We start from the raw sequence: 22,361 nt of genomic DNA, 5'->3' as shown, positions 1-22,361 counted from the left end.
GATTATGACTCTGGAGACCCAGCTCAGCCATGAAACATGGGGTGACCTTGGACATGTCACAATCTCTCAGCCTCAGGGTAAGGCATTGACAAACTTCCTCTGAACAAATCTGGCCAAGAAAACCCCATGAAAGAGTCACCTTAGGGTTGCCATTAGTTGGAAATGACTTGAAGGCACACAACAAGAAGTATCCTATAAGTATCAAGGTCCCAAGCCACTGAGGTTTGAAGTATCGCCAGCACCTTGAGTTTCTTTTTAATGGAAAAAAAGTGGATGGGGGAAATGCCCCCCCCCCATGACTATATTTGAGGCTTTGGCCTCCAACTCTGTTACAAAAGGATTCTGATGAAATATGGGGCTTCTGCCCATAAAAGCATAAGAGCAGGCCCTTCAACTATCCTGATATGGCAAGGTTAGTGTTAGTTCATCCTCTGCTATCCCACTTTTTCAGCTGCTTTCAAAATGTCACAGTTTCTTTCTCCTTCTCCCACTGTTCTTTGTTCTTAGCTTATTTCCATTGCTTATTTCAATCCATTGGGGTGAGTTTAGAGTACAAATGTAGTCTGCACTCTTTTAACTCAGCCAAAAGGAGAGGAGAAGAGGCCAAGTCTTGCTCTTCCCAGGAATTTGTATTCATTTAAAGTGGAAGAGGAAGGGAGGGTGCAGAATCTTCCCAGTGGGCTCAGGCAAAGGCCAACTGCTGCAGCCTCTCTTAGCTTGTCTGTACTTCCTTATTAATCCCTTTTGCCGTCTTGACCACACTCTGACTTGCTTGACCTCATATGTCCTAGTTCTTATCTATGAGATAGATGTTGGAGGAAGGTATGTGTTTGCCATTCTTTGTGCCAGTGATTGTCACCTGAGGGATGCTGGACCTGGACTCTCACAAGCCCCAGCCATTATGGCCAGTAGTCAGGAGCCAAGGTTCTATATCGTGTTTGCTTAGTATTAATCTACACTCACGTAGGTGGCATCTACACTGGAGAAATAATACGCTTCGACACCACTTTTAAGTGTTGTTGCTGCATCCTATGGTCTTTAGCCTTCTCTTCTCAAGAGGACTGGTGCCTCAGCAAATGACAAATCCCAGGATTCTGTAGAATGGACCTAAAGTAAACAGTTGAAGTATAGAGTTCTATAAGCAGTTAAAGTGGTTTCAAACTACTGTACATTATTTCTACAGTGTAGATGAACTCATGGTTGCTGCTGCTGCTGTGTGCCTTCAAGTTGTTTATGGACTTTATCCCATGAGGGACAGAATGTCATTGTCCTGTCTCTATCCTTTCCTTCTCACACGATCACGGGAAGTACTTTCACACTAAATCACACTTATCTGGTCCAGGAATGGCGGTGGTTCCACCTGTCCTGAACGGGGTCACGCTCCCTGTGAAGGACTCCGTGCGCAGTCTGGGGGTGCTTCTTGACTCGTCGCTTCACCTGACTGCTCAGGTGAATGCGGCGGTCAAGAGTACCTGTTATCAGCTTCGGCTGATCCGCCAGCTGCGCCCATACCTGGCCCAGAGGGACCTAGAAACTGTTGTACATGCTCTGGTAACCTCGAGACTGGATTTCTGCAATGTACTCTACATGGGGCAACCCTTATACCAAACTCGGAAGCTACAAATGGTGCAGAATATGGCGGCCCGGCTGGTCACTGGTGCTCCCAGGACCAGCCATATAACACCTGTTCTTAGGGACCTCCATTGGCTGCCCATCCGCTTCCGAGCTCAATATAAGGCGTTGGTTATTACCTATAAAGCCCTAAATGGCTTGGGCCCAGGATACCTAATGGACCGTCTCTCCCCGTACATTCCGCCTCGCACCCTCAGAACGTCTGGGCAGCAACTACTGAAGGTGCCTGGGGCCAGATTAGCCTCCACTTCGCGGAGGACTTTTTCCATAGCTGCCCCAGCCCTTTGGAATAAGCTGCCCACTGAGCTCCGCTCATCTACCACCCTGGCCCAATTTAGGAAGGATCTCAAAACCTTCCTATTCAATCAGGCATTCCCCGAATAAACATCCTGTGGGCCTCCCTCCTCTTCCGTGGCCATGAGGTTGGGCTATAGGGGCTTTTTTATTTTTATGTTATTGTGTTGTGGTTTTTAACTTGTTATTGTATTTTTATGTATTTTAATCCTGCTGTTAGCCGCCCTGATCCCTGGAAGGGCGGGATAAAAATAAAAATTTTATTTATTATTTATTATTATTTATCTAGACATTATCCTATCCAAAAAGAGCGAGTGAAAGTGATTACATTAAAGGGTTTCTCACTACATCATGCAGATCTCATGAATGAAGTGGAATTGTCCCATAACTGAAGTAAAATTGCCCTCTCATTTCCTGTCATTTGGTATTATCGGAATATCCCATTAATGCAATTCCACTTCACTGATGAAAAATGACAGGATCAGTGCAATGTAGTGAGAAAGCCTTTTGTGCAATCACTTTCACTCATGCTTTTTGGATAGGATAAGGACGTCTACGCCTGTGTGATAAAGTCCTTAGACATATGGTGACCCTAAGGTGTACCTATCATGGGGTTTTCTTGGTAAGATTTGTTAAGACGAGGTTGGCTATTGCCTTTCCCTGAAGCTGGGAGTATGTGACTTGCTCAAGTTCACCCAGTGGATTTCATGGCCCAGCTAGGAATGAAACCCTGGTCTCCAGAGCCTTCATCCAATTGTCCAACCACTGACCCTAGGGTCCTTATACCAGGCGGAAGGTGAGATATATAACAACAAGAAGAAGTATAACACACCATCATTCTGGTGAGTACTGACAGTGAGCAACTGATGGTGTGTCTACCAACCTTTGATAATTTAATCTCTGCTTATTTTGATATCTTTTTGAGATTGTGGTTTTCCCTGGGCATGGAGAGGGAACACAGCAAGGGGAAATGGCTATTTGAAAAACAGCGAGGAGCAGATGAATGGAAAAAACCATCTGAGGGCTTTACAGTTATCATCCAGCCTCTGGAGAAACATCAGAATACTTAGTGTCTGAGCTTAGGCGGCTGCTTTTGACAGGAAGACAAATACACTGGCCAAGATCTGCCTTTGGGCGCGCACAGTGTAAACCTGCACTCACAGCAAGACGTTGTGGTGGCACTATATCACCTGTAGGCTGAATACCAAGACTTTGCAACTGATGGTGCTCTTCCCTCACATTACAGAAAGGTCCGCACCTGGAAGATTTACCTGTCAGGGAGAAATGCTAGGCAAGAATCCCTCTCCCAGATTGCCTTTTGCGACTTTGTTATATGAGAGACCACCTGTGGCTCAAAGCGCTTCAGCCCCAGGAGAGCTGAGCAATTTACTTTGTTCCTTCCCTGAATGCCTAGATAGCTCTCGACAAGGATTGCTCCTCCTGAGGCTCAGAGAGGAACAAATGAGCTAGATGTGCTATTGTAAATTGTAGCAACAGCGCAATTCCCTTACAGCGTGTGCATGTTGTTTGCTTAACCTCTGTGCCCCAGAGACACCAGGTGTATTTGACTTTGAACAAGAAGAGAGGTTTTGTTTTGTTTAGAGCTTATATATATATATATATATATATATATATATATATATATATATATAAAAACTAGGTTGGGAGGCGAGGATACATAATAAGATTGCAGCATCTTTGGAAGGCAGAGAGAAGAGAGAGATGAATGACTGTAGTTGGTACAATGAGGATGTGGTGCCATCTAGTGGAAAGTTTACAATTAACCATCTTTGATATATCAGGAATCATAGGAACATAGATTTGGAAGAGGCCCCCAAGGGCCATCCAGTCCAACTCCATTCTGCCATGCAGGAAGACACCATCCCAGCAGATGGCCATCCATCCTCTGTTGAAAAACCTCCAAGGAAGGAGACTCCACCACTCTCCATGGCAGTGTCTTCTATTGTTGAACATCTCTTACCATCGGGAAGTTCTTCCTTATGCTGAGGTGGAATCTCTTTTCCTGTACTTTGAACCCCTTCCCTTTCCCAATCTCTAGAGCAGCAGAAAACAAGCTTGCTCCATCATCAATATGACATCCCTTAAAATACAGTTGACCCTTCCATTATGCGGGGATCCGTTCCACCCCCCGCCACCCACGTAAGGGAAACACCGTGTATGCTCAAGCCCCATTGAAAACAATGGGGCTTGAATATGCAGCACTGCACAGCATGCACACCATTTCTTCTTCTGGTACACGGCTTCAGCATAAGCTGAAAGCCTCATGTGGTGCACCCATGTATGATGCAGGCGCACTGTATTTAAACATGCCTATCATGTCACCCCTTAACCTTCTCTTCTCTAGGCTAAACATACCCAGCTCCCTAGTCTCTCCTCATAAGGCTTCATGGTTTCCAGACTCTTCACCATTTTGGCCGCCCTCCTTTGGACATGCTTCAGCTTGTCCACATCCTTTTAGAATTGTTTGAATCATGGAATTATAGAGTTGGAAGAGACCTAAGGGCCATCCAGTCCAACCCCTGTCATGCATGAACACACAATGAAACCACTTCCAACAGATGGCCATCCAACCTCTGTTTAAAAACCTCCAAAGAAGGAGACTCCACCACCCTCCGAGGAAGTGTGTTCCACTGTCAAATAGCTCTTACTGTCAGGAAGATCCTCCCAACACTGAGGTGAAATCACAACATTAGTTTGCACTCAGTTGGTTTAGCAGAGAGAAGAAGAGAGAGCTAGCATTGTGTAGTGATTCATGTTGTCCAGAACTGGACATGGGATTCAGGTGAGGTCTGACCAAAGCAGAATAGAATGGCACTATTTCTTCCCTTGATCTGGACACTGTACATCCATTGATGCAGCCTAAAATAATAATAAATAATAAAAACATTATTTATATTTTCCTGCCTCTCCCAGATGGATCAAGGCAGGGTTACAACCCAATAAAATATACAAAATACAACAATAAAATACAATAACAATGTACAAATAGTTACTTTAAAGCAGATTCTATCAAAAAGCGAGGGAGGAATAGAGATATTCAAATCTTAGTCAAAAATGGCACAATATTTCTTATACTAGGTCAGGTTGTTACGCTCGCTGGAAGAGGTCCGTCTTAACTGCCCTCTTAAAAGCATCCAAGGAGGTAATAAGATGGATCTCTTCCGGGAGACTGTTCCACAAGTTCAGACCCGCTACAGTGAAAGTTCTTTGGGAAGTTGAGACTTGCATTGGTTTTCCTAGCTGCCACATCACACCATTGACTCATGTTCAGATTGTGGTCCACTAAGACTTTGAGATTCTGTTCTCATTTACTGCCATCAAGTCAGGTATTATCCTTCCTATACTGTATCTATGCAGGGTTATCAACCTTTTCTCAACCTTCTCTTCCCCAGGCTAAACATACCCAGCTCCCTATGCCACTTCTCATAGGATGTAAAAAAATAATATATTCTTTCAATGTCCACAACACTCAGGCTACACAAAATGTGATGTTGGAGGATTATAATCACGATGTTTTATGATCTTATATAATGACCCTCCCTTCTGCTCTAATGGCTGCCGATGGCTTCCATGTGGGTGGGATGGTAGATCCACTCTGGGTTCTGGCCTGAACTTATCCAAGATGATACCCACGAACATTTCACAGATGGGAAATGAGACACATGTGGCCAAACAACATCAGAATGGGGTCCAGACGGCCAACATTTTTAATGAGGAAGAATAGACAAACTAAGAGACGCTGCAGCAGTTTGTTTTTGCCTGAGTCTGCTGGGAAGGACACAGTTCCACCCCTTCGTCTCCTCTCCCTCTTGCTGAGTTAATGGAGTTCAAACTACCTTTGCACTTTGAAATTGGCTGAGGACAAAGGGAAAAGTAGAAGGAGGAAAGAGAAAGTAGGATAATCTCAAAGTCAGTGAAAAAAGTGTAATGCCAAAGGATTAACTGGGACTCTCCCTCCCAAACTGGGACAGTTGGAGGGTATGCAAGTAGGAGATATCCAAGAAGCTGAATGTAATATAGTCTGGGATTTCAGCACATTGTTTGTTGTTGCTGTGTGCTTTCAAGCGATTTCTGACTTATGGTGACTGTATCATGGGGTTTTCTTGGCAAGTTTCTTTAGAGTGGGTTTGCCATTGCTATCCTCTGGGGCTGAGAGAGGGAGAAAATGGTGTACATATGTGAGAGGTGGACAGTGAATAAAGAAGATAGAAAGAAAATTGACTCATTTGAAATGTGCGGAAGAAGAGTGCTGAGAACCCAGCTAGAAAGTCAAACAAATGGGTCCTGGAACAGATCAGGCCTGAGCTCTCCTTGGAAGTCAAGATGAGCAAAGTGAGGCTGTCAGACTTTGGCCTTTTCCTGACAAGACACAACTCACTGAAAAAGACCATAGTGCTAGGAAAGGTGGAAGGAAGCAGAAAGAGAGGAAGGCCTCATATTAGATACAACAACATACAGCAACAACAGCAACGACATATAAAATGGCAAAATCAAAGTTTGCTTTTTGGAATTTATTTTTTAATTTTTTATTAAATTGAATATTTAAAACAGACAATACAACATAATTAAACAAACATAAACCTTCACAAACAAAAGACAAACTGGATACATCTAGGACACTAGGTTACATTTAAGTTTTTAGCATGAATTTTCATATCTTCTGTCTTATTGCTTCCTCATCAGATTGTGATCACCTTATTATTAAAAGCACTTGATTTCCTCATGGTTTGTTTTTACAAAATTCAAAATTTAAACTGAAATATTCTATGAAACTTAAAGACAGTCTATTTGTATCAGACCTTTATCTTATATATCTTTCCATTTTGGAATTTATTTATTTTTTTAAAGTATTTTTCAAGCCACAGATGGTCGAAAATGGATAAAGAATCCATGGATCCCGTGTGCTAATTGTATTGAGGCTGGGTTTTATCCAAAAATTGTTTTTATCCAAATTCTAGATAGGATCCAAATCCACACATATGTCTGGGTTTTCACAGGGGCCATATAATCCAATCCCCGTCCATGTATAGTTCCCATCTATTTTGCCTAATTGTCATTGTCTTGGTTGAATTTTTCAAACTGTTTCATATGCTTTTAGTCTGTTTGAATCATTTCTTTTCTTATTTTTCTGTTGTTTAAAATGATGGATTTGATTTTATGGTATGCTGCCCTTGGACTGTATGATATAAGGAGGGATTGCAAGTATTTAGACATCCTTTGTGCCTTAAAAAGGGTGGTACTGAATCTTGACCTGCCTGTCATTTCCCTGATGGTTGCAGAAGGCAGTGTTCAGAATGTGAACCTGGGTGAAACATACAGCTACTACATGATCCAAGGTCTGCAACCTGGCACTGAATACACCATCACAGTTAACCCTATCTTTGGTGCCACGGAGGGACCAATAGTAACTGCTAAAGCGACAACTTGTAAGTAATTCTCCTCTCAGCAACTCTTCCCAGCATCATTCATTGAATCCTGCAGGTCCTATTTGTTCTGGTTTATTTTATTGTGCAGTCAGCCCTCCATATCCTTGCATTTTACATCCATGGATTCAACCACCCATGGCTTAAAAATATTCCTTAAAAATTCCAACAAGCAAAGCTTGATTGTGCCATTTTATATAAGGGACACCATTTTACGAGCCCACTGTATGTAATGGGAATTGAGCATCCATGGATTTTAATATCCATAGGTCGTCTTGGAACTAAAGCTGACTGGATACCAAGGGCCCACTGTATATTTCTATCTTGTTAAGTTAAGAAAAAAATGCATCAGTGTCAAAACAATTTAAAAATAGGCAACCGCTGTTAAAAGTAAGAAAGAAAAATAGCAATTAAAATAGCACTAAAAACAGAGCAGAGGAAAATACTGACAGATATTCTGAATTCCTTGATGCGATAGTTAATGTGTTTTTTGTACAAAAGACAATGGCTGGCAACCTTTATTGCAGTCATGGATTTGTAACAGAGAGTTATAGATAAGTAACTTTACCATACTTAGTAGTACTATATTATATGGAAACATACCAGTTTCAGAGCAGCCATTATCACACGTCCCTGCCATAATGCAACTGAGACTGCTTCTGCCATTGCATTTTCCCCCGACTTCCCCTTAACGCTGCCTCCCTGCCCTATGCCCTTCCCAACATAGTTTTTCTTTTGCTTTGTTTTTTACTGTTTAAAATGCAATTCTGCCATTCTGGTTAATGCAATTTAAGTTTTAAAAGAATAAGATATTTTTTAAAGTGAACCAGGGTGCTTGGGAATAGCGAAGGGAACAGAGGAGAAGAGGAGACTGACATTGCGTGACTGCCAATTTGGCAATACTGCAGCAGCGACATTTTGTACTTGAGGAGTCTTGGGACTGCTGTGCATTTAGGAGCTATTGATGGGTTTCTCTCGTCAGTGAAAAAGGATTTTTTAACCACACTTGGCATATACAGCAGCAAAAGGTCAGATACAACGTTGTGTGATAAGTATTGCCAAAGGCACTATTTTACAGCTATAATCATGGCTTAAAAGCTGTGTATAGTAATCTCCTTAGTTACACCTTCATAACTAAGCAGGCAACGTAGGCTATCAGTGCATGTGTCCTTCTGCACAAAAAATAATCTGGAACTCTTTGGAACATTAAAATATAGGAAAGTGTTGTTGCTCTATTATGTTTCCTGATGGGTTTTCTCGACTGCTGGGAACCCATTTTTCTACCAAGAAATAAATCATAGAGGGAATAATCTTTCCATCCTTACCTATGTGCCTGAGTAGGGTTCTGGAGCTAGGTTAACCTGAGACATTTGCAAATGCTAAAACCTATTTCAGTGTGAACAGAGTGGTGCTGGAGCAACCCTGCCCTGAATAATCATCCCCTATCCATGCATCACGCACAGGGGACTCAATCCAACCCGGTTTCTGCCACTAACATCTGTGTTCTTTACAGTGTCATCAAGTGCAGTACAGATTTTGAAAGCAACAGATATCACAATCAATTCGGCTGTGGTTTTCTGGAACTCAGTACCAGGGGCAACTGGATATCGAATGACGTGGGGCCCAACTCCAGGTAATAAAATATGAGTAGCAAAATTCTGGAACCTGAAGGCCACACTGCCTGATTTCCCACTCTTCTGGAGGACCACAGCTGCACCACCATAGCCACCATTTTAAATTATAGATATGTATTTATTGAGTTTACCATAAACATCATCCCTTGAGAAGACAAAGTCCATTTACAAATGTACAGATTTTAAAATAACTTCTTCCTACTCTTTGCACGTTCGTTATTAATTAAGATTTGCTGACTTTCTGTTGTCATCTCTTAATTGATCCTCTCTGGATTAACAATATCACTTCTGAGTTATCTCCCGTTGTAGTACACAAAAATTCTTTCCCTTCGAAACACGTTGTATAATTTTCTCCTCATTTTTGTTTCAAGAAGTCTATCAGAGGTTTCCAGTCTTTCTTAATTTTCTTACATTTTTCTTTTACCTTTAATAAATTTTAAATTATTAAACACATAATAAATAAAGACACTACACACACACACACACACACACACACACACACCAAAGTACACACAATGCACTATATTACAATACACTAAATGAACCATAAATGCATACAATCCCTACTCTTTCCTTATCTTTTCGCCCAAGAGTTCTTTGGCCAAGACCGTCCACGGCAGCTTGCTCTGAACAGTTCCACCACTGCTTACCACCTGCAAAACCTGGCCCACAACACAGAGTATGTGATTTCCCTCTATGTTCTTTTTGGTTCGGTGGAAGGTCCTGGGATCACTATTACCGCAAGGACATGTAAGTATATTAGCATCATAAAGGGGAACGAAACCCTTCTCCCGCTCTTTTTGCCATGCTTTAAATGAACTCCTTTAGAGATGTGTCAGGCATGTCCATGTAATCGATGAGTTCTTGTTAGAAGACTGGAGGTGTCCTTTTCCATTTCTGTTAAATTAGGTTTCTAGCCATCATGGTTTCCTGTGGCATGGTTGCTTTTTTAAATGGAAAATGCAATGGCATGTTAAATAATTTTTTAAAAAATTACCCCTTTAACCTTTCAACAAATTTACGCACCACTTAGATCAACTCTGGTGGCTCAGTTTTCATACCCGAGAATTCACTGTGGGTTGCACCCTTGACAAAATATGATTTCTTCCCCTCTTAAAAAAAACCAGAAGCAGCTAGAAACTCATTTTAGACCAATCTCCCCTTTCTAAATCCATTCTGATGGTTCTGGAAGAATATTTGTGCACCCTTGAAATGACCACTTTTGCAAAAGAAACCAAACTTCACGGATATTTGACCCAGGTCTGTTCTAGCTGTGAAGGTTTCTTTCTGCACATCCATGGAAAGATGAGAGAGGCATGTTGCATCAACATTGGCCCAGATGCAGAGCTTCGGCTGCTGCTGAGGAATAGCAGCTGTTGAGCTCACGATTTTCCTTTGCAGCTCCTCTGGGTTCTGTCTCTAATTTCAAGGTGACCTCTTACACCAGCACTTCCATCTCACTGTCTTGGAGTACTGTTCCTGCTGCCACCAAATACAAGATCATCTGGAAGCCAGCTGGCACAGGGCAAGGTAAGGTGAGATGAGCCACTGCCATTTTCTCAGGTTCAGGGACAGAAAGAATATTCCAAAATATTCCAAAAACAGTTTTAAAAAACCCTATATTTTTTAGTACAAGTTGAGTCTCCCTTATCCAGAATCCCAAAATCTGAAATACTCCAAAAGCCAAAACTTTGTTTCATGCACAAAATTATTGAAAATATTATGTATAAAATGACATTCAGAGAATGTGTATAAAGTTTATATGAAACATCAATGAATTTCATGTTTAGACTTGGGTCCCATCTCTAAGATATTTCATTATGTATATCCAAATATTTTAAAATCTGGCAAAATAAATAAATAAATCTGGAATCCCAAACACTTTTGGTCCTGGGCATTTTGGATGAGGGAGACTCAACCTGTATCAAGAAACTCTTGTCTTGGACTGACAAGAAACTTTGAAGTTCAAGATTTATTCTGCACAAAGTTCATGCATGGTTGTTCTGTTACGAAAAGAGCAGTTCCTGTCCAGGACGCACCATTTTCTGTGCAGGAAAGAATATTTCTATGCAGAAGCCTTAAATCTCTCTGTGCAGAAAATGCTGTTTTCTGTGCAATAAAATAAAATGAAATAAAATAAAGAATGTGAATTTTGTGCAGAATTGTGAATAGGTTTTGAAAACTGTATGGATCCCAAAGTGCTTCTCACAATCGGAAGAAAATTTCCAAAATTGCTAAATTACTTCCCCCTAGAAAAAAATTGGTGATGATTTATATCTCTATTCAGGTTAAATGCCATCTAGAACCAAAGTCCAAATCATGCACAGTGTGCTATGTCAGTTTCCATGATGCATTATATGACTTTTTTTTATCAGGCTTCTGCTTAAAGCAAGATTTAGGGTGGGTCTCATGAAGTCCTATAGATTATGAGCAGAAAGAAATGTTTGAAAATATATTTTTTAAATGGTCAAAGCACATGTTTCTTGAGTGTTGAGAAACCCAGATGAGGAGAAACTTTGACTGATGTGAATTTTTGCAGTTTAGGTTGTATTCCACACAAAATTTGGACATGAAGGGCAGGGGTTGCACAGAAAGCAGCATTTTATGCGCAGGAAAATGCATTTTCTGCAGAGGAGGCAACGCCTTCTGGACAAAATAACACTTCAGTCAAGAAATATCATTTTCTGCAGAGAAAAATGTTGGGATTATCCTCCTCAGAAAATGTGAATTTTGCACAGAATATGTTCCAGGGTGTGTCTACACCGTAGTAATAATGTAGTTTAACACTACTTTTAACTGTTGTGGCTCCATGCTACTGAATCCTGGGATTTGTAGTTTGTGAGGCACTAGCCCTCTTTGGCAGAGTAGCTAAAGACCTTATAAAACTAGAAATCCCAGGATTCTATAGGATGGAGCTACAGCACTGAAAATGGTGTCAAACTGAATTATTTCTACAGTGTAGATGCACTCGCACCTAGACTTTGGGTATATTTATACTGTACAGCAGAAATAAAGCAGTTTGACACTGTTTCAACTGCCATGACTCTATCCTACAGAATCCTGAGATTTGTAGTTTGGTGAGGTGCCAGAGCTCTATGACAGACCAAGCTGAATGTGTCACCAAACTACAGATCCCAGGATCCCACAGGATGAGGCCATGACAGTTAAAGGAAGAAAACTGCTAAAATTATTTGTTGCTTCCTTCCAGAGTGAAATAAATGAAGATTTTATTGAAATAAGTGAAGATGTGCCTTCAAGATATTGTTGAAATTAGTGAAATAAGTAAAAATTTGCCTTCCTCTTCTATTTATTGTTGAACTATAACTCCAAGAAGCTGTAGTGATCATAGCCAATGTTCTGAAATTCTGAGACTTGAAGGGAAGGGAATTAAACAATCAAATAAAATTCTTCTTTATGCTTTTTGGCCTTCTTTCCTTTTCAGAGAGAGAGACTGCTAAGAGTCTCCTCCTAGACAGCCACTTACGGGCTCATCATTTGGAGAATCTACTACCCAACACCCGATACGCCATTGGCATCCGTGCTGTATTTGGAACCACGGAGGGGAAAGTGGTAACTCTGACTCAAGGCACCGGTGAGATTTCCAAATTCTGAAGGTTGGGATGCACTGTGGTGTTCTCTATCATTTGGAGGCATCTCCAGATCTCCCCCTTACCTCTGTCACACCATGCCTTGCTTATTCATAACAGACAATTAGTTTTCCAGGCCCATAAATATCATCTCTTGTCTTGATTTCCCTCCTCCATAAATTGTAGGAGAGGCTCCCAGTCTTTCATAAAATGATCTATCCATTTCTCTCTCCTTAACCCTAGTTAATTTGTTCATCTCAACGAGTTTGGACATTTTCAGGAACGGATGAGAAAATGTCTATGCATTCTTTGCATTATTGTCTGCTGCACATTTGTCTTTCATGCTGTTTCTTTGCAGTGGGCTCACTTGCGAATCTCTCCATTCCTGTTTTGACTGTTACATCGGCAAAACCTGTCACCATGAGACATCAGCCTATGACTTCTAGTCAATTGACTTCTCCAGTAACTACCTCTCTTGGGCCAAGATTCACTGCTGCACACACAGCAAGGGTCCCAAAGACCTCGGTTCCCTCTGCGACTACTCCTGGGCCAAGTAAGTTCATCCTATAGATTGGGCCCCAGGTATGATGGATTTCAGCTCCTAGGATTCCTGACCATCAGCCATATTGGCTGGGGCTTCTGGGATTTGTTGTCATTGTGTGCCTTCAAGTCATTTGCTCAACAGCAATGGCATGCTGTTGGCCAGCTTGGCATGAAGGATGCATTGGCACATGAAGGGCCTTGGTTCAGTCCCAGCTCTGTGTGTGTTGTGTGCCTTCAAGTTGTTTTCTGACCTATGGTGACCCTATGGTGACCCTATCACAGGTTTTTCTTGCCAAGTTCCTTCAGAGGAGGTTTGCCATTGCTATCCTCTGAGGCTGAGAGTGTGACTTGCCCAAGGTCACTCAGTGGGCTTCCATGGCCAAGCAGGGATTCGAATCCTGGTCTCCAGAGTCATAGTCCAACATGAGAATTTAAATCCAAAATATCTGGAAGACCATAGTCTGAGAAGCACACTGCTACAGTAGAGGTGGGGATTGTGTAGGCAGCCAGAGGCTGCTAAACTGTCACACCCAGCAACCCCAGCCAGCATAACCAATGGTGAAGAGTTCTGAGAGTTGTTGTTCAATACTCCTCTTCTAGAAATTCTGCTTATTAACTTAAGAACATGTAACTATATATCTGCAATCTACTTTAGAATGGTGGTCATAAAACTACATAAATACACTTACCAGAAAAGAAAAAAGACCATAATTATGGTGGCTGGTCAATCTATAATTATAACTAGATGCCGAATAATTATGAAAACAGAACTGTTGAGCCATCAAACATTTCATGAAATAATATGTATTGGTGGGTATCTAGGGAATACATTTACAATGATGGGGCCAATGCCAGAAAGATCCTGCTATAGTGCCAAAGGGTGTTGATCCATTGTAGAGACATCCACTGTGCATGCTTGCTGGGGGATTCTGGGTGTTATAGTCTAAAGAAGTTGGGTTCCTGCCCCCAAGCTCTCATCCAGGTATCTATAATATTCATGGTCAGCCTAATGTGGAAGGACACTGATTATATTTTGAATGCATATACTGTACAACCTTTGCCACCAATTTAAATAATTGGAAATTGGTTCTTTCTGTCTACAGGAGAAATTTGGGTTGAAACCACTGAGTTTACTAACCAGCTTCAACTGATAAAAATTATTTTAAAAGCCAAGAGGAGAAAGTAGACAAATATATATTACGATGAAAAAAAAATCACAGCCTTCCTTTCTCTTTTTTTCAGTCTGCAGCAAATTCAAAGCAGACATTGCCTTCTTGGTGGATGAATCCTCAAGCATCGGCCAAAGCAACTTCCTCAAAGTGAAAGAGTTCCTCTTCCGCATCGTTTCCTATTTCCCCAAAATTGGACCTGAAGGGACACAGGTAAAAAGCTGACAGGGAGTGTGAACTATGATACCTCCAGTTTTTTCATCATTTGTTTTAGTTCTTGTTGGGTACTGTCAGGTTGCTTCCTATCACTGGGTTTTCTTGGCAAGTTATTCCAGGGAGGTCTGCCATTGTAAGGTTGAGAGAGTGTGACTCACTCAAGGTCACCCACTGAGTTTCCATGGCTGAACAGGAATTTGAAATGTAGTCTGCCATAGTCCAGCACTCAAAGCATCACACCATTTGGGCTCTCAGACCTATGATAAACCTATGCTAGTGTTTTCTTGGCAAGAGTTATTCAGAGAAGGTTTGCCACTGTGAAGCTGAGAGTGTGCGACTTGCCCAAGGACAGTGGGTATCTATGACTGAGAGGAGATTCAAACCCTGGTCTCCTGGAGTCGTAATCTAAGTCTCAAATCCTTACACTGTGCTAGCTCTAAGAGCTATGACAACCTTTCCTAGGCTCTTTTCAGCAAGATTTGTAAAGGTGTTTGCCTTTGCCTTCCTCTGAGGCTGAGAGAGTGTGACTTTCCCAAAGTCAGCCAGTGGGTTTCCATGGCTCAGAGGGGACTGAAATCCAGGTCTCCCAGAGTCTTAGTTGAGCACTTGAACCATTACACCGTCCAGGTTTTCATTTTCCTTCTGAGGCCCGGTACAGACGGGCCAAAAGCGGTGTGGCACCAGCGAAACTCGGGAGCATGCAACCACATGCTCCCGAGCCCTAGTCCATGCCAGGGCCTCCATCATGGCAGCCTCCTGTCCACATGGGGGCCACTATGATGAAGTGTGCGACATGCAACATCCGCACGTCGCGCACAGGAAGTGGCATCATAGGGCTGCATCGCAGCCCGTATGACTCCACAAGGAAGAAGCTGCTCTAGGCAGTTTCTTCCTAGCAGCGGACCATTGGTGTGGCCACTACACAACCATGCCAACAATCCAGAGGAGAAAGGGGCCACCCCTTTCTCCTGTGTAGAGTTGGGGTGCTGGGCGGCATGAAACCGCAAGGGCACCCTTTATCCGGGCCAATTTTGCCGCTTCTCTTTGGTCTGGAAAATCGCTGAATTGGGGCCACAGGGCTGTGCATGCAGTTTACTGTGGCCCCAATCCAGCGTTTCCAGGGGCGGCATAGAGCCAACCCTTACTGGGCTGTCTGTACAGCCCCTTAGTTACCTTTAGGTCCTGACATTCTTCCAGTGAGTTTATGATATTAATCCGTTTCTGCTCCAGTCCAGATTTTCTGACCATCTTTTCTACTTGTCAGATTGCCGTCGCTCAGTACAGCGAAGAACCCAGAACAGAATTCCACTTTAACCGATATCAAGACCGGAACAGTGTTCTGAAAGCTATCAAGAGACTCCGCTATGCTGGGGGAGACACAAAAACCGGTGAGAGTCCTTGAATTTGTTGTTTGGTGGGATTTGTAGTTTGGTGAGGCACCAGCACTCATTGGCAGAGAAGGCGAAAGACCTTGTAAAAATACAAATCCTAGGAATCCTTAGGATGCAGCTACAGCACTTAAAAGTGGTGTCAAACTACAATTGGCCCTCTGTTGGAGGCTCACGCTTATTCAAGCCCCATAGACTTGAATGGAGTGCAACTCTGTGTGTATGGCAAGGGCACATGCGCCTTTGCAAATAGCGGAGGTCACTCCTCTGCCTATATTCAAGGGCACAGATCTGAGATCCATGCGTCAGGAGGGGTTATTGTATATTGTTTCTACAGTGTAGATGTGGAAACTCATGGTGTCACTTTCTCATGGACCTCTTTCCATATTTGTACTAATGTTACTCGTAAACAACTAGCAAAATTAAAACTATACATTTAAAGTACTATATCATACACACTGCCTAAATTCATTTGCATATGCATAGTTTCACGTAGTTAAAATGAAAATTTGGTAAGGTGTGAATGTTTTTAAAGAGAACTTTAAAACAATACATTTTTAATTTTTTTTTATTCAAAAAGTAAAATTTAATTTAAAAAACCCACAACACCTTGGACCTCTCCTTCATTCTTCCACTGAGTCTCACTCCGCTCACACCATCTCTTTGGGGTTTTAAAGGGATGCAGGAGAAAGCCACAGCCTGTTTCTGCCAAAAGGCAGAATCCCATTGTGGGAGGAAAGTGGGATTGTTATTATTATTATTATTATTATTAAGCTTTATTTATAAAGTGCTGTAAATTCGCACAGTGCTGTACATACAATTGATTAAAAAAGATAAAATAAAATAAACCTGCCTGTGGTGTACATTCTACAAAAAAAAATTAAACATATTAATACACCTTGACATTCAAACAATAAAATATAGCAGACAACAAATTAAAATAAACATTGGATAACAATCAATTGAACAAACAAACAAATGGTAGATGTTTGGGGTGTAGTGGTCACTCCCTTGGAGTGTCACCTGCTGCAGCTCAAACACCCCGCACCCCATAGTGACACCCTGAGTACTAGTTCAACAAAGTCTCTTTTCAAACGCTCTTCCAAATTTATAGGCTTATTTTTCTTTCACGCTGCCTGCCTTCTGTCGTGTTTCTCGGTCTTTCTGTCCAGGGAGAGGCATTGGCTACATGCTGAAGGAGGTCTTTCAAGCTTCCAAAGGGATGAGGCCTTCAGTGCCCCACACATTGGTTCTGCTGACGGATGGTCGATCTCAGGACGATGTGTTGCCTCCAGCCCAAGTGGCCCATGCTATAGGTAAAGCTAGAGCCTTCTGAGTTCTGCACATCTTGGGTTATGGTTTTCCCCAGGTGGAGAAAATAAGCATTTGTTAAAGGATAGGTTTAATGGGATTGTGAATTGTCCTCCCTGAGTCTTGTTCACTTTGATTCTTATATTCATTTACATTGCTTGGCTGAGAGTTGGTATACTGCAGGGACTCTCCAGAGGATTTCATAGAATCATAGAATCAGGATCATAGAGTTGGAAGAGACCACAAGGGCCATCCAGCCCAACCCCCTTTTGCCATGCAGGAACTCTCAATCAAAGCATCCCCAACAGATGGCCACTCAGCCTCTGTTTAAAAACCTCCAAGGAAGGAGACTCCACTACACTCCGAGGGAGTTTGTTCCACTGTCAATCAACTCTCAGTGTCAGGAAGTTCCTCCTAATGTTGAGGTGGCATCTCTTTTCCTGTAGCTTGCCTCCATTGTTCCATGTTCTAAGCTTGTTCCATCCTCAGTGTGACACACCTTCAGATACTTAAACAACTGCCATATTCTGTCCTGTCAAATTCTAGTCTAGGTAATGTATATCCATGAATACACTGACAAGTCATCAGAACTCAGGGCTTGGCTCTGATTCTCCAGTTTCAAGTCGTTTCCGACTTATGGCGACCCTAAAGCCATCATAGGGTTTTCTTGGCAAGATTGGTTCAGAAGGGGTTTGCCATTGCCTTCCTCTGAGCCTGAGAGTGTGTGACTTGTTTAGAGTTCCTATCATAACCAGCTGGGTGGAAACGGTTCATGGGGCCTGTGGCCATGGCTGCATCTCAGGAAGAACTGAGGGTAATGTGGATTCTGATGTACACTATTTCTCCCAGGAATCCGTCTGATCACGGTGGGGGTTTCAGGGGCTGACCCCCAGGAACTGAAGAAGATCTTGCTGCATCGGAATTTGGAGAATCTCTTCTACGTCAGCACTTTTGATGATCTCCCACAGATCATAAGGGAACTTATAGAAACCATTTGCATTGGTTCCCAACAAGAGAATGTTGTGACACAACATAACAAGGTGAGGGTTTTTTCTGTTCATTCAACAGGTCATAGGCAGGTAATGTCTGCTCTCAAGTCATTTCTGACTTAAGGTGACCCTGAGGCAGACCTTTATTCAGAGAGGTTTGCAATTGCCTTTTTCTAAGGCTGAGAGAATGTGACTTGTCTGAGATCTCCCAGTAGGTTCTCATGACTGAGGGGGGATTTGAACCTTGATCCCCCATAGTCCTAGTCCATCATTCAAATTACAGTCGGCCCTCCATTTTCATGGGGATCCATTCTGGACCCCACCCACCCCCCGCCATGAAAATGGAGACTCACTGATATTCAAGCCCCATAGGCTTGAATGGGGCCTGTACTCATGAGCATGCAGGAGTACCCTATTGAAATTAACAGACATCACCCTCCATCAATATTCAAGACTGTGGATCTCAAGTCTGCAAGAACTGAGGGGCAACTGCATTATATTACACACCCTCTTAGTTTTCCATTGCTTTTCTCCAAGGCTGCATCTACACTGAATTAATGCAATTTGACACTGATTTAACTGCCATGGCTCAATGCTATGGAATTTTGGAGTCTAGTTTTGTGAGATATATAGCCTTCACTATCAGAGGGTTCTGGTGCCACAACAAACTGCAGATCACATGATTCTATTGTATGGATCCATGACAGTTGAAGCAGGACCACACTGTATTAATTCTGCAGTGTGGGAGCAGCCCAGGATGAGAGAATGTGACTTGCCTGGGGACGCCCAGGTATGTGTCCTCCAACAGGCAAAAATAGCCGGGAGGCCACCACAGAGCTTGCGGAAGTTACTTTTGTTTGGACTACAACGCTCAGACTTCCCCAGCCAACACAATGCTGGTCTCTTGGGTTGAATTGGTGGTTGCTTGCAGCACCCATTTTTGTGGGGCTGCGAATCTGCTCTGGGTTTTAGTTTAAACTTTTAGTTTAGGTACTTCCAAAGAACTGAACTTTGGGTACATCCTTTAGCCCTTTTGGTAGCTCCTTTAAAGTTTAGACTAGAATCTAGAGTCGTGTCACCACTCTGTTGATATGGAAGCCACCACCTGCTATGAAGCCAAATAACTTAACCCAAACCTTTTTGTTACCAGCTTGTTGACAAGGAAGGAGAGATGGACAAGTCAGAGCTGCTGCTTAAGAAGAAAGGAGAATTGCCCAGCTCCAGCCCATCTTCTGTTCCACTAGTGGTCCATCCCCCAGAAGGACCCTGTGACCTCAAATGCCCCAAGGTAAGCCAGACACTGATGAACCAAGTTATATGAAGTATGGTACCTTCTTATATGAGCCTAAAGGCAAGAAAGAAAGAAAGAAAGAAAGAAAGAAACAATTTGGAATTGTTTTAAAATTTCAACTGGGTGACCCTGGGCAAGTCACACTCTCTCAGCCTCAGAGGATGGCAATGGCAAATCCCCTCTGAAGAAAGTTGGCCAGAAAACCCTGTGATAGGCTGACCTTAGAGTTGTCGTAAGTTGGAAACGACTTGAAGGCACACAACAACAACAAAAAAACAATTGTATGATTTTATAGCATAAGTTAATAAAGTTAATAAAGATGCCTTTACAAAGAGAGACAGAGAGAAGCAAACTCATGGGACTTGATCCCACACTGCAAGCTCTATAGAGGAGCTTCTGACGAACCCTGAACCCCATCAGCAGACCTGTCTCAGACACAGGATGGCACCCTTTGTGGCTGATGGGTCAGGGTTGTTATAACATGGGCAGCAGCCTCAATAAGAGAAGGCATTCAAACACATTGCTTAGGTCAAGCATCAACCAAGTGTGGGTCCTCAAGATGGTGTCAGATTTTACCTCCCCTACCTCTTCACCCCTGAGTAGGGCTGATGGGAGTTATACTCCAGTGACATCTGGAGGGCTATACTTGGTGTTGGCCCAATTTGGGGGACAGGAATCTGGGGACCACAAAAAAAAAAAAAAAAAAAAAACAGCTTTGGAAGGCCACATACAACCTGAAGAACACATGCTTCCTCCACCTCTAGTGTGAGATAAGACATTTGATATTCTCAGAGGTATATTGTTATTTTGTCCTGTTCTTTGTTTACAGGCCCAGAAAGGAGAGAAGGTAAGACTTCTAGCTTGCTCAACAGAAGGGTTGTTGTTGTTCAGGGCTCACAAACACTGGCAACCTCATATATTGTTATATACTGTTCATATATAAACAGATCCAAGAAATTCAGATGATGAAATAGCCCTCTGGATTAGAAACAACTAAAGTGATTATAATGTAAGAATGGAAAGAATACAGTTGGCTCTCCATATCCACGTACTCAAGCATCCACGGCTTGAAAATATTCCAAAAATATATACATTCAAAATAGCAAATCTTGATTTTGACATTTTATGTAAGGACACCATTTTCCTATGCCATTGCATACCATAAAATCGTAGAATCATAGAGTTGGAAGAGACCACAAGGGCCATCCAGTCCCACCTCCTGCCATGCAGGATCTCTCAATCAAAGCATCCCCGACAGATGGCCATATAATGGGACTTGAACATCCATGGATTTTGGTATCCACTGAGGGTCCTGGAACTAAACACCATCAGATAACAAGGGCCCACTGTATCCAAAGATGGCAAATAATAATAATAATAACATTTATTTATTTACTGAGTATTGAAAAAGCCTGAGGAGAAGAAGCCTGAACAGATGATAATCTTCGCAGTTCAAGACATATTCTGCAGAAAATTCGCACATGGTTATTTTGTACAGAAAACAATATATTCTGCCTAGGAAACAGCTTTTTACTGTGCAAGTTTGCCTTGGAGGCCAGTGGCATGTGAGGGTCCAATTGGATCCCACCTGCAGAACTGTAATATTGTTGAACACAAGTCTCAGACCAACCATTCTTAGACTGAGTAGTTCTTGGACCATCCATCTGTGCTATGCATGCATATACCTCTAAGGACATCTGATCTGAGATGCTAATGTCAATAGCAGCTGGTGGCTTCCAGGTCAGAGAGGCAGTGCATCTGGTCTGATTTTTAGTCCAAACTCTGAAGAACCTATTCCAGGTGCTGAATACTATCCCCAAGATAGATTTATAACCTTTAAAAGTTAGACTAACATGCAGAATGTCTTCACTACTCCACTAACATGAAAGCCATGAACTGCTGCTGGCTGCCTCCACTATTGAATTAATGACCTCCATTTAAAAATGCTCTCTGCTCTAATGACCTCCCTCTTTTTCTTTGTTTAGGGAGACCGAGGCCCACCTGGAGATGCGGTAAGTCAACTGGAAGTTGACAAAGAGGATGGCATTTTTCAAAGGTCCAAGGAAGAGAAATAGTGGGTGTGATGGGTATTAGATTCTGTTCTTAACATCCCTTTGGTCCTGCTCTGATCAGAATTCATCCCTAGAAGAAGACTCAGTTGACCCTCTGGCACAAATCTCTTTACATGAAAAATTGCTATCATTCCCAGCCTGAATGGTCAAGGAGTACAGTATTTGGGGGTGATGGATACTATAATTCAGCACAACTAGAGAGGGATGGGTAGGAGAAGTCTAGCTCAAATCACTTTTAACAATGAGAATTTAGGTAAGCATTATGGGATAGTTTGATTTGGGAGTGGCAGCAAAGTTTCAATAGCAACTTGAGTGGGAAGGAGTTCTGAAGTTACAGTGGAGTTCTTGCATTTTCAAAACAAATGTCATTGCTTTTCTCACTTGATTGTCCTGGGCTTCTTCAGGTGAAGTCCCATTCGAAAGTTTGCATACACTTTCTGCTCATTACATTGTAAAAGGACATTAAGATTACACAACTGTAAGATCAAGGCTCTCTCCATCTTTTCCTCATTGTAACTTGTTTTTGGTTACATCCTATATGATGAAGAGTTCTAGAATCTCACATATTGTGCCTCTTTAGTTGCCCCAATAAATGTATTTGTGCAATAGAGGTGTAAAAAGAATACTCACAAATGATTTCACTTCAAAGAGAAAGGGCATCTCAACCACCATGAGATTTTTTGCATTTCGGAACTCATTTTGTGAAAAATTCATTTGCACACTTCAAACCTTGCCATTTTGCTCTCCCAAAACAGTATTTTTTTTGGGGGGGGGGATTGTATCAAAATGTT

The 22,361-nt window shown here is 42.2% G+C and overlaps 1 protein-coding gene across 1 annotated transcript in view; it reads left to right on the top strand.

The window, feature by feature from the left end:
• LOC121930871 (collagen alpha-1(VII) chain-like) overlaps positions 1–22,361 on the top strand; it is a 178,021-nt gene that overhangs the window by 31,822 nt on the left and 123,838 nt on the right. The window contains exons 12-24 of the mRNA XM_042467818.1: positions 7,227–7,373; positions 8,884–9,003; positions 9,596–9,754; positions 10,406–10,534; positions 12,447–12,596; positions 12,950–13,144; positions 14,377–14,516; positions 15,784–15,907; positions 17,080–17,223; positions 18,068–18,258; positions 19,358–19,495; positions 20,328–20,345; positions 21,484–21,510. Of these exons, the coding sequence (XP_042323752.1) occupies positions 7,227–7,373; positions 8,884–9,003; positions 9,596–9,754; positions 10,406–10,534; positions 12,447–12,596; positions 12,950–13,144; positions 14,377–14,516; positions 15,784–15,907; positions 17,080–17,223; positions 18,068–18,258; positions 19,358–19,495; positions 20,328–20,345; positions 21,484–21,510 (1,682 nt within the window). The remainder of the gene's footprint in view (positions 1–7,226; positions 7,374–8,883; positions 9,004–9,595; positions 9,755–10,405; positions 10,535–12,446; positions 12,597–12,949; positions 13,145–14,376; positions 14,517–15,783; positions 15,908–17,079; positions 17,224–18,067; positions 18,259–19,357; positions 19,496–20,327; positions 20,346–21,483; positions 21,511–22,361) is intronic.

Source organism: Sceloporus undulatus, chromosome 5 (assembly GCF_019175285.1).
Source record: "Sceloporus undulatus isolate JIND9_A2432 ecotype Alabama chromosome 5, SceUnd_v1.1, whole genome shotgun sequence".
Classification (NCBI taxonomy): Eukaryota; Metazoa; Chordata; class Lepidosauria; order Squamata; family Phrynosomatidae; genus Sceloporus; species Sceloporus undulatus.
Note: the sequence above shows the minus strand (reverse complement) of the source record. Positions and strands in the feature narration are given on the sequence as shown.